The sequence below is a fragment of the Nerophis ophidion genome, linkage group LG17 (assembly GCF_033978795.1).
Source record: "Nerophis ophidion isolate RoL-2023_Sa linkage group LG17, RoL_Noph_v1.0, whole genome shotgun sequence".
Classification (NCBI taxonomy): domain Eukaryota; kingdom Metazoa; phylum Chordata; class Actinopteri; order Syngnathiformes; family Syngnathidae; genus Nerophis; species Nerophis ophidion.
In genome coordinates, this window is record NC_084627.1 from 31,798,799 (window position 1) to 31,811,824 (window position 13,026).

Below are 13,026 nucleotides of genomic sequence, written 5' to 3' on the forward strand. Positions count from 1 at the left end.
AGCAAAAAAAAATAAAACATCACTTACTGTACTAGGTCTGCTGTCATTAGGATGCTGACTGCTTAGATGTTCATATATTCCTATTTAGATGAAGAATGACTCATAATCCTCAAGAAGAAAAGGGGGTAGAACCAAGCGTCTTTTCGTGTTGTTCTCGCCTTTTTTGGGTCAAAATTGGCTGTTAAAGATAACCAAGATGTCGGAATACATCCTTGTCCCTTTTACTATTCAGGTAAGAAGCATGATTTATAATCTTCAGTAAAGTTTGACAAGCAAGGAAGCGGGGGAAATAGCTGATCAGGCGATTATGTCAACATTAGCTCACAAGTTTGTGATCCCGGCGCTGCTATAAATAGTTTGTAATTATCAACGCTTATATTAACAATATCACTAATACTTAGTTAATATTCAAGTCACAATATGTAAATAGAGTATTGCTGGCGGTTTTTGGATGTTTTTTTATTGTTTTAATAGGTGTAATCAAGGACCTCTTATGGATCCGCTGTACGCTAAATTTTATTTATGTTAAAATGCATTTAAAAAATCCAACCGTCGTCATGTCATTCATGATTGTGAACAACAGGCCAAATTCCTAAAAGTGTGCAGTTCCCCTTTTAGCAAGTATATACAGTGGGGCAAAAAAGTATTTAGTCAACCACCGATTGTGCAAGTTCTCCCACTTAAAATGATGACAGATCTCAGCTATAATTGGGTGGAAGGCGGTTTACACCCTGGACAAGTCGCCACCTCATCGCAGGGCCAACACAGATAGACAGAATACATATATATGTATATGTGTATATATATATATATATATATATATATATATATATATATATTTATACATATATATATATATATATACATATATATATATATATATATATATATACATATACATATATATATTAATTTATATATGTATGTATATATATATATATATATATATATATATATATATATATATATATATATATATATATACAGTGGGGAAAAAAAGTATTTAGTCAGCCACCGATTGTGCAAGTTCTCCCACTTAAAACAATGATAGAGGTCTGTAATTTTCATCATAGGTACACTTACACTGTGAGAGACAGAATGTGAAAAAAAATCCAGGAATTCACATTGTAGGAATTTTAAAGAATTTATTTGTAAATTATGGTGGAAAATAAGTATTTGGTCAACCATTCAAAGCTCTCACTGATGGAAGGAGGTTTTGGCTCAAAATCTCACGATACATGGCCCCATTCATTCTTTCCTTAACACATATCAATTGTCCTTTCCCCTTAGCAGAAAAATAGCCCCAAAGCATGATGTTTCCACCCCCATGCTTCACAGTAGGTATGGTGTTCTTGGGATGCAACTCAGTGATTCTTCTTCCTCCAAACACGACGACTTGAGTTCATACCAAAAAGTTATATTATGGTTTCATCTGACCACATGACATTCTCCCAATCCTCTGCTGCAACATCCATGTTTCCATTTTGGTATAAACTCAACTCGTCGTGTTTGGAGGAAGAAGAATACTGAGTTGCATCTGAAGAACACCATACCTACTGTGAAGCATGGGGGTGGAAACATCATGCTTTGGGGGCCGTTTCAATATGAGTTGGGAAATTGTGTTAGATGTAAATATAAACGGAATACAATGATTTGCAAATCATTTCCAACCCACATTCAGTTGAATATGCTGCAAAGACACAATATTTGATGTTCAAACTGATAAACTTTTTTTTTTGCAAATAATCATTAACTTTAGAATTTGATGCCAGCAACATGTGACAAAGAAGTTGGCAAAGGTGGCAATAAATACTGATAAAGTTGAGAAATTCTCATCAAACACTTATTTGGAACATCCCACAGGTGTGCAGGCTAATTGGGAACTGGTGGGTGCCATGCTTGGGTATAAAAGCAGCTTCCATGAAATGCTAAGTATTTCACAAACAAGGATGGGGCGAGGGTCACCAATTTGTAAGCAAATTGTCGGACAGTTTTAGAACAACATTTCCCAACGAGCTATTGCAAGGAATTAGGGATTTTACCATCTACGGTCCGTAAAATCATCAAAAGGTTCAGAGAATCTGGAGAGTTGATCCCTCAGGCGGTACTGCATCCAAAAACAGACATCAGTGTGGAAAGGATATCACCACATGGGCTCAGGAACACTTCATAAAATCACTGTCAGTAACTACAGTTGGTTGCTACATCTGTAAGTGCAAGTTAAAACTGCTATGCAAGGCGAAACCCATTTTTCAACAACACCAAGGAACGACGCTGGCTTCGCTGGGCCCGAGCTCATCTAAGATGGACTGATGCAAAGTGGAAAGGTTTTCTGTGGTCTGACGAGTCCACATTTCAAATTATATTTGGAAACTGTGGACGTGGTGGGCTTCACGGTGGTTAGTGCGTCTGCCTCACAATACGAAGTTCCTGCAGTCCTGGGTTCAAATCCAGGCTCGGGATCTTTCTGTGTGGAGTTTGCATGTTCTCCCCGTGAATGCGTGGGTTCCCTCCAGGTACTCCGGCTTCCTCCCACTTCCGAAGACATGCACCTGGGGATAGGTTGATTGGCAACACTAAATTGGCCCTAGTGTTTGAATGTGAGTGTGAATGTTGTCTGTCTATCTGTGTTGGCCATGCGATGAGGTGGCGACTTGTCCAGGGTGTACCCTGCCTTCCACCTGATTGTAGCTGAGATAGGCGCCAGCGCCCCCCGCGACCCCAAAAGGGAATAAGCGGTAGAAAATGGATGGATGGATGGACGTGGTGTCTTCCGGAACAAAGAGGAATATAACCATCCGGATTGTTATAGGCGCGAAGTTCAAAAGCCAGCATCTGTGATGGTATGGGGGTGTATTTGTGCCCAAGACATGGGTAACTTACACATCTGTGAAGGCACCATTAATGCTGAAAGATCCATACAGGTTTTGGAGCAACATCTGTTGTTATCCAAGCAACATTATCATGGACACCCCTGCTTATTTCAGCAAGACAATGCCAAGTCACGTGTTACAACAGCGTGGTTTCGTAGTAAAAGAGTTCGGGTACTTTCCTGGCCAGCCTGGAGTCCAGACCTGTCTCCCATCAAAAATGTGTGGCTCATTATGAAGCGTAAAATACGACAGCGGAGACCCCGGACTGTTGAACGACTAAAGCTCTACATAAAACAAGAATGGGAAAGAATTCTACTTTTAAAGCTTCAACCATTAGTTTTCTCAGTTTCCAAACGTTTATTGAGTGTTGTTAAAAGAAAAGGTGATGTAACACGGTGGTGAACATGCCCTTTCCTAACTACTTTGGCACGTGTTACAGCCATGAAATTCTCATTTAATTATTATTTGCATAAAAAAACAACAAAGTTTATGGGTTTGAACATCAAATATCTTGTCTTTGTAGTGCAATCAATTTAATATGGGTTGAAAAGGATTTGCAAATACTGTATTCCATTTATATTTACGTCTAACACAATTTCCCAACTCATATGAAACGGGGTTTGTATATATAATATGTATGTATGTATATATATTTATTTGTGTACATATGTATGTATGTATGTATATATATATATATATATATATATATATATATAGATATATATATAAATATATATATATATTAATATACATATATACATATACATATATATATATATATATATATATATATATATATATATATATACATATATATATATATATATATATACACGCGTTTGAGTGTGTGTAGTGTAGTGCAGTGATTATGCAATGATTACAAACAATTAATTGGAGGCAGCCACCACAGTTGACATACTTCAGACAAAAATCACAAATTCTCTATAATTGTTGGTCCAAAGCCAATGAGGATTTTGGCAAAATGAGGGTAATACATTTAATATATTTTGACGTTTAATGCGCCGTCAGAAACGTGTTACACAGCCTACTGGTCACTAAATACTACAGCAAAGTGCATCAAATATGGCCGCAAACTTATATTTTGATTAAATAAAATCATGTTTTATTGTAAGTTCATGAGCTATATTATGTTTAAAATTATATCTGGACATATTATTTAGGTTTATTTTAATTTTAAATTTTAGCACACATGGCTCCTGTTGTTTCGTTGGCCATACTCTCTTTGTACAAAACTCTTTGTTTATTATGTATCTTCTCCCATCTATTGGCTTGTCCTGCTTGTCATTTGTAAACCATACTTCATCCATCCATCCATTTGCATATCTACTGTATACAACTACAGACGAACCCACATCTGGTCTGATGTTGGAGTTGAAAACAAAAAGCAAACAGTGTCACACATAGTGACGGATATAAACAGTTACACCTCTGCTGTAACTTTACCCATTACAAAGATGTGAACAGTACAACATTAAAATAACTTGAAAAAATATACAAATTATTTTGTGTTTGATAGTGGTCAGTAAGTATTTGATTTTTACCAACTAGTAAGTATTGTGACCTAGGGCTGCAACGACTAATTAATTAAATCGATTAATTTGATTGGAAAAAGCTTTGATTTATGTTATGTTGCTTCCATTAACCATTCAATGAGTGTAACTAATACAATTTGGACCACATGGAGTGTGTGTATGCAGACATAGTTTCCGTGCGCCTGCGGGATATGGTGTGTTTTTTTATTTTCATTAATGCACACATGTTAAAACTGCAATTTGAATGTTGATAATGTGTATTCATGACTGAAATGGAATCCAGTTTGTGGCAAGCAGAAAAATACCGTTTGTTTCCCCTGGAATACGCAGTAAGTATATAAAGTGTGTTTAATCTAATTGCTCAATTAATCAAACAAACTAATTAATCGACTACTAAAATAATTGATAGCTACAGCAATTATTTTTCTACTATAGTCTTAGAACTCGGTGTAACAATTGGGATTTTCTGCCTCCTCAAAGCTTTTCTAAATTTTAGACTGATTTAAATTTGTCAAAACATTTGAAATCCTGCCTACAGTATTTGTAGATATGACAAAACTCACTTTTGTTTTGCAATATTTAGTTTGTACTGACATTTAAAAGTATGCTTTACTTTAGTAACATTTTCAACAACCTGTATATGTTCTTTCAGGATCTGATGATCTGTCTGCCAAATTATGGGATGTTCGCACTGGGCAGTGCATTTATGGAATTCAGACTCACACGTGTGCCACAGTTAAGTTTGATGAGCAGAAGCTGGTGACTGGATCCTTTGACAACACTGTTGCATGCTGGGAGTGGAGCACAGGGGCCAAAATTCAACAGTTCCGTGGCCACACAGGAGCAGGTTGGTTTCAATGTGGACCAGCTATTTATTTAGGAGTATGATACAAGTATGCTGGTACAGAGTCCCCGCTTTTCGTAGGATTCAGTTTTTGGCAGCAATTTTCGCCTGAAGTTTGCCCCAGTTTTCTTATACAATCATATCGTACGTTGGGTGTACTGTAACAAACTAGTCTGTTAGCTTGGATAACATTTCGTGGAATGGAGTGTCCAAACAAAGAATCCTACACGTTGAGATAGACTTTCTACTGATTTTTGATTAAATTAATCCACCATGAAACCAAACAAAGTTTTGAGTGCCAGCACTTTGACAGAGAACGTGAGAAACACTATTGAATTCAACAAAAATTAAGTACAAAAATGCCTCTTTTCTCCATTCCTCCTTTTCTGCTTGTGGGTGTCAAAAGTGAAGTGAAATGTTCATTTATAAATTTATCACTGATCACTCAAGTATTGAAAATATATATTGACACCATCAATTTATGGATCAATCAGACCTCTTCTTACATGACTGCAACAGTGTTGCCACTCCAAATGTTGTTATATTATCCTCTCTCTAGACCACAGGTGTCAAACTCAAGGCCTGAAGGCCAAAGTTCGCTTGCCACATCATTGTATGTTGCCCGCAAAAGCCTAGAAATAATATGCGACAATAAAGTACTTTATCTTTTCCTACTATATGTATTTGTTCTTTACGTTTTGAAGAAAAAAAAACACATATACGGCATCTAACTGCAAAAAAACAGTCATGGTCAAAAGTTTACCTACACTTGTAAAGGACATAATGTCATGGCCTCCTCTCTGAGCTGCCACCTTACCGTGGTAGAGGAGTTTGCGTGTCCCAATGATCCTAGGAGCTATATTGTCCGGGGTCTTTATGCCCCCTGATAGGGTCTCCCAAGGCATACTGGTCCTAGGTGAGGGACCAGACAAAGAGCAGCTCGAAGACCTCTATGATGAACACAAACAAAGGACTCAGATTTCCCTAGCCCGGACGCGGGTCACCGGGGCCCCCCTCTGGAGCCAGGCCCGGAGGTGGGCCACAATGGCGAGCGCCTGTTCCCATGGGGCCTGGCCGGGCACAGCTCGAAGAGGCAACGTGGGTCACCCCTCCAATGGGCTCACCACCCATAGCAGGGGCCATAGAGGTTGGGTGCAATTTGAGCTGGGCGGCAGCCGAAGGCAGTGCACTTGGCGGCAGCCGAAGGCAGTGCACTTGGCGGTCCGATCCTCGGCTACAGAAGCTAGCTCTTGGGACGTGGAACGTCACCTCACTGGGGGGTAGGGAGCCTGAGCTAATGCGCGAAGTAGAGAAATTCCGGCTGGATGTAGTCGGACTCACTTCGACGCACAGCAAGGGCTCTGGAACCACTTATCTCGAGAGGGACAGGACTCTCTTCCACTCTGGCATTGCCGGTAGTGAGAGGCGATGGGCTGGGGTGGCAATTCCCACTGCCCCCCGGCTCAAAGCCTGCACGTTGGAGTTCAACCCAGTGGACGAAAGGGTAGCCTCCCTCCGCCTATGGGTGGGGGGCGGGTCCTAACTGTTTTTTGTGCTTACGCACCAAACAACGATTCAGAGTACCCACCCTTTTTGGGTACACTCTAGGGAGTACTAGAGAGTGCTACCCCGGGTGATTCCCTTGTCCTACTGGCAACGACAGTGAAACCTCGAGAGGCGTGATTGGGAAGAATGGCCGCCCGGATCTGAACCCGAGTGGTGTTTTGTTATTGGACTTTTGTGCTCGTCACAGATTGTCCATAACAAACACCATGTTCAAACATAAGGGTGTCCATAAGTGCACTTGGCACCAGGACACCCTAGGCCGCAGTTCCATGATCGACTTTGTAGTTTTGTCATCGGATTTGCGGCCTCATGTTTTGGACACTCGGGTGAAGAGAGGGGCAGAGCTTTCTACCGATCACCACCTGGTGGTGAGTTGGCTGCGATGGTGGGGGAGGATGCCGGACGGACCAGGCAGGCCCAAACGCATTGTGAGGGTCTGCTGGGAACGTCTGACAGAGTCTCCTGTCAGAGAGAGTTTCAATTCCCACCTCCGGAAGAACTTTGAACATGTCACGAGGGAGGTGCGGGACATTGAGTCCGAGTGGACCATGTTCCGCACCTCTATTGTCGAGGCAGCTGATTGGCAGCTGATTGGACACCAGCAGTGAGGGATGCCGGCAAGCTGAAGAAGGAGTCCTATCGGGTTCTTTTGGCTCATAGGACTACGGAGGCAGCGGACAGGTACTGACGGGCCAAGCAGTGTGCAGCTTCAGCGGTCGCGGACGCAAAAACTCGGACATGGGAGGAGTTCGGGGAAGCCTTGGAAAACGACTTCCGGACGGCTTCGAAGCGATTCTGTACCATTATCCGCCGCCTCAGGAAGGGGGAGCAGTATACTGTCAACACCGTGTATGGTGCGGATGGTGTTCTGCTGACCTCAACTGCGGATGTTGTGGCTAGGTGGGAGGAATACTTCGAAGACCTCCTCAATCCCACCAACACGTCTTCCTATGAGGAAGCAGTGCCTGGGGAATCTATGGTGGGCTCTCCTATTTCTGGGGCTGAGGTTGCCGAGGTGGTTAAAAAGCTCCTCAGTGGCAAGGCCCCAGGGGTGGATGAGATCCGCCGGGAGTTCTTTAAGGCTCTGGATGCTGTGGGGCTGTCTTAGTTAGACTCTGCAGCATCGCGTGGACGGTACCTCTGGATTGGCAGACCGGGGTGGTGGGCCCTCTCCTTAAGAAGGGGAACCAGAGGGTGTGTTCCAACTATCGTGGGATCACACTCCTCAGCCTTCCCGGTAAGGTTTATTCAGGTGTACTGGAGAGGAGACTACGCCAGATAGTCGAACCTCAGATTCAGGAGGAACTGTGGTTTTCGTCCTGGTCGTGGAACTGTGGACCAGCTCTGTACTCTCGGCAGGGTTCTTGAGGGTGCATGGGAGTTTGCCCAACCAGTCTACATGTGCTTTGTGGACTTGGACAAGGCATTCGACCGTGTCCCTCGGGAAGTCCTGTGGGGAGTGCTCAGAGAGTATAAGGTATCGGACTGTCTTATTGTGGCGGTCCCCTCCCTGTACGATCAGTGTCAGAGCTTGGTCCGCATTGCCAGCAGTAAGTCGGACACGTTTCCAGTGAGGGTTGGACTCCGCCAAGGCTGCCCTTTGTCACCGATTCTGTTCATAACTTTTATGGACAGAATTTCTAGGCGCAGTCAAGGCGTTGAGGGGTTTCGGTTTGGTGGCCGTGGGATCAGGTCTCTGCTTTTTGCAGATGATGTGGTCCTGATGGCCTCATCTGGCCGGGATCTTCAGCTTTCACTGGATCGGTTCGCAGCAGAGTGTGAAGCGACCGGAATGAGAATCAGCACCTCCAGGTCCGAGTCCATGGTTCTCTCCCGTAAAAGGGTGGAGCGCCATCTCCGGGTTGGGGAAGAGACCCTGCCCCAAGTGGACGAGTTCAAGTACCTAGGAGTCTTGTTCACGAGTGGGGGAAGAGTGGATCGTGAGATCGACAGGCGGATCGGTGCGGCGTCTTCAGTAATGTGGACGTTGTACCGATCCGTTGTGGTGAAGACGGAGGTGAGCCGGAAGGCAAAGCTCTCAATTTACCGGTCGATCTACGTTCCCATCCTCACCTATGGTCATGAGCTTTGGGTCATGACCGAAAGGATAAAATCACGGGTGCAAGCGGCCGAAATGAGTTTTCTTCGCCGGGTGGCGGGGCTCTCCCTTAGAGATAGGGTGAGAAGTTCTGTCATCCGGGAGGAACTCAAAGTAAAGCCGCTGCTCCTCCACATCGAGAGGAGCCAGATGAGGTGGTTCGGGCATCTGGTTAGGATGCCACCCGAACGCCTCCCTAGGGAGGTGTTTTGGGCACGTCCAACCGGTAGGAGGCCACGGGGAAGACCCAGGATACGTTGGGAAGACTATGTCTCCCGGCTGGCCTGGGAATGCCTCGTGATCCCCCGGGAGGAGCTACACTAAGTGGCCGGGGAGAGGGAAGTCTGGGCTTCCCTGCTTAGGCTGCTGCCCCCGCGACCCGACCTCGGATAAGCAGAAGAAGATGGATGGAGGGATAATGTCATGGCTGTCTTGAGTTTCCAATCATTTGTACAACTCTTATTTTTTTTTGTGTTAGAGTGATTGGAGCACATACTTGTTTGTCAAAAAAACATACATGAAGTTTGGTTCTTTTATGAATTTATTATGGGTCTACTGAAAATGTGACCAAATCTGCTGGGTCAAAAGTATACATACAGCAACATACATTATCAATGTTGGTGATGTGGAAAAGTTACAATCAAATCAAATTAGCTTCATGGCTACTGATCACATGGACTGACATAAGATCTTCTGTAGGAAAGTTCTGTGGTCAGATGAAACAAAAATTTAGCTGTTTGGCCACAATACCCTGAATGGCCTTCCCAAAGTCCTGACTTAAACCCCATTGAGAACATGTGGACAATGTTGAAGAGACAAGTAAATGTCAGAAAACCAACAAATTTAGCTGAACTGCACCAATTTAGTCAAGAGGAGTCGTCAAAAATTCAACCAGAAGCTTGCCAGAAGCTTGTGGATGGCTACCAAAAGCGCCTTATTGCAGTGAAACTTGCCAAGGGATATGTAACCAAATATTAACATTGCTGTATGTATAGTGTTGACCTAGCAGATTTGGTCACATTTTCAGTAGACCCACAATAAATTCATAAAAGAACCAAACTTCATGAATATGAAGTATGTGCTCCAATCACTCTATCACAAAAAAATAAGAGTTGTAGAAATTATTGAAAACTCAAGACAGCCATGACATTATGTTCTTTACAAGTGTATGTAAACTTCTGACCACAACTGTATATATTGTTTTTTTTACATGAAAACCCTTTTTTAACATCAATACAAATTTAAGTGATGTATTGTATGAATGGATATACTGTATACAGTCTAATTTTTACATGCTATTGGCTATAGCCATTAGACTACTGTTTATTTGCCTGAATTTGTGCAGATTTGGGTGTATTTTGAAAGCTTTAGAGGCAAATATATAAGCGATCATAAAAAAAATATAAGCAATCATAAAAAAAAAAATGTTTATATGGGATGGAGTGGCTATATACACTCTTAAGAATTGTTTTTTTCCATCCATCCATTTCCTACCGCTTATTCCCTTTGGGGTCGCGGGGGGCGCTGGTGCCTATCTCAGCTACGATCAGGCGGAAGGCGTCGTACATCCTGGATAAGTCGCCCCCTCATCACTGGGCCAACACAGATAGACAGACAAAATGCTCACAAAAGGGCCAATTTAGTGTTGCCAATCAACCTATCCCCAGGTGTATGTCTTTGGAAGTGGGAGGAAGCCGGAGTACCCGGAGGGAACCCACGCATTCACGGGGCGGACATGCAAACTCCTCACAGAAAGATCCCGAGCCCGGGATTGAACCCTGACTACTCAGGACCTTTGTATTGTGAGGCAGACGCACTAACTCCTCTTATCATCACTAAGATGTTACTGCTCGATATGACCTCCCCCAAGGACTGGATTAACTCGCTGGAAAATAAAGACAATATAACATACATCCATAAAAGTGGATCCATATGCAAAAGTGCAATATATTTACCTGTACGGTAATCTATTTATTTATACCTGCACCTTATTGCTATTTTATCCTGCACTACCATGAGCTAATGCAACAAAATTTCGTTCTTATCTGTACTATAAGGTTCAAATTTGAATGACAATATAAAGAAAGTCTAAGTCTATCTTCATTTGACATTTACGGTATTTAGAAAGAATATATTGGAGGCACATTTTGTATTTACATCTGAGGTGTCCACAAATTAAACAATCTGTGAAAGGACTTATTTGTGCATTGCCACGTAATGTATGTGATTGACATAACGATTGCCGTGCTGCTGTTATCGTGACGCTAATGAGGAAGAAGGATACATTTGTTTGCAGTTGTTTTCCTGCTCATGATATTAGTCTCATCTACAATTTGTGTGGAGTGTGAAGTTCATATTTTGTCTCATTATTGAGCTGTAAATGTCCCCGTTGTTCAGCAATGTTTGCTAGCAATATCAAGATTCAGTATATGCTGTTGAGCGTACGAGAAATCTATTCATCTAGTTTATTAATGTTATTAAGGGTATTTTCTTGATGCTAACAAATATCACCAGTGACGCTATAATGTAGGTCATCCATGGCGAATAACGCACTTAGATTTCCTGCCCAACAATAACTAAGCTTTTAGTTTTTGTTATAAAAATGGACAATAAAAATGCGGTGGATTTGGCAAACAATCACAATATTTATTATTAGGACTTGACATGACGTTAGTTTATTTGCACATGCAGGTCTTTGTAGTTTTATTTAGGCATAGCAACCACAAAAAAACACAAACTAATAAGATTTCTTGTCCTTTTCTTACGTTTAATTTTGCTGTTAAACACTACTAATATAATAGAGAATAAACTCGATCGCATCACAAAAAGTTTCTCCAAAAAATCAAATGCTCAAACTAACATTTTACAAAGTGATCTCTGCAGACACAAGCGGTCCAATTGTATTCCCCAAGATGAAAGAAGTGATATTTTTAAGAGCCATATCTTTTGACCCACTTTCTTTTTTCCCCAGACTTAATTACCTTTATGAAGCACTTCTTTTTCTGGACTCCATGAAAGCTCTTTCATATCTCTATATTTGAATGACTGGAACACCCAAGAATAGAACAGAAATACAGCATTTTCTGTTCCACTTGTATAGTCACTCAAACTTGTTTTAGTGCTACGCTGAAGCTGCTTGACCATCGTGTGACAGTGTTTCCCCCAGAAAATATGTTAGTTAAGGTGGCGTCTCTCCGGCGGACAGACCGGGGAAGTGGGTGGGTGAGTGTAAAGATCGGTGTAACTCGGCCTGTCGCCATCACGTCTCCACCTCGTCACTGCCACCATAGCCTGGGAGGTAATAGACTACAGACTGCGGTGAAGTAGGCCGGCTTCATCGCGTGAAGAAGCCTACAATTTTTGGTTGTGTTTTCCGCTCCATTTGCTGAATGGCGTTTTACCATATCTAAATTTCTTTCCGTAAAATTAATAACAAACCAGTCCTAGTTACCTGAGATACTATGTATGTCATTATTATGCCACTTGCTGACATATGTTCAACTCATCATGCTTAATTTATTAAAGCATTTGGGAAGCCTGTAGTTGATTTTTATTATGTAAATGTTATATTTTTATCATCATGTGATAGCAGGGACCCTGCCATTCAAAACTAGGCTGCTGCATTGCTAATGATTAATGTAACTATAGCTGAAAAAGTAGTACAATAGCAATAGGAGAGACTATTCATCCCTGAACACCATGGAGTTCATGTAGGCTTTATGATGCAATTACATTATTATATCAACTATCAGAGACAGCTTCAGGAAACTCTTCATTAAACGTAGTGTTGTTTTTTGCTGCTTCTACATTGCTCAATAAACACAGAAAAAGGTAAAGTGAAATAACTTATTTGTTAACTGTAGGTCAATAATGTTTGTCTTTCTCTCAGACACACAGGGATTTTGCTGTCCGTAACACACACACACACGCTGCAAAATGAGCTAACGTTACGCTAAAAGCTAATTAGCCTTCACCTCAAGAACTGCAAGCGAGCTGAGCTGCCGCTTATGTTTCTAGAACGTCAACGGGCTCATAGTGATGTTACTAGTCGTTGACTGGGAGGTGTTTATTATAATTTTTAGAATTTGGGGA

At 41.9% G+C, this 13,026-nt stretch overlaps 1 protein-coding gene across 2 annotated transcripts in view; it reads left to right on the forward strand.

The window, feature by feature from the left end:
* The window catches only part of fbxw2 (F-box and WD repeat domain containing 2), a 47,653-nt gene that overhangs the window by 15,689 nt on the left and 18,938 nt on the right, over positions 1-13,026 (forward strand). For both annotated transcript variants that reach the window (XM_061876754.1, XM_061876755.1), the window contains one exon: positions 5,079-5,273. In XM_061876754.1, the coding sequence (XP_061732738.1) occupies positions 5,079-5,273 (195 nt within the window). The remainder of the gene's footprint in view (positions 1-5,078; positions 5,274-13,026) is intronic.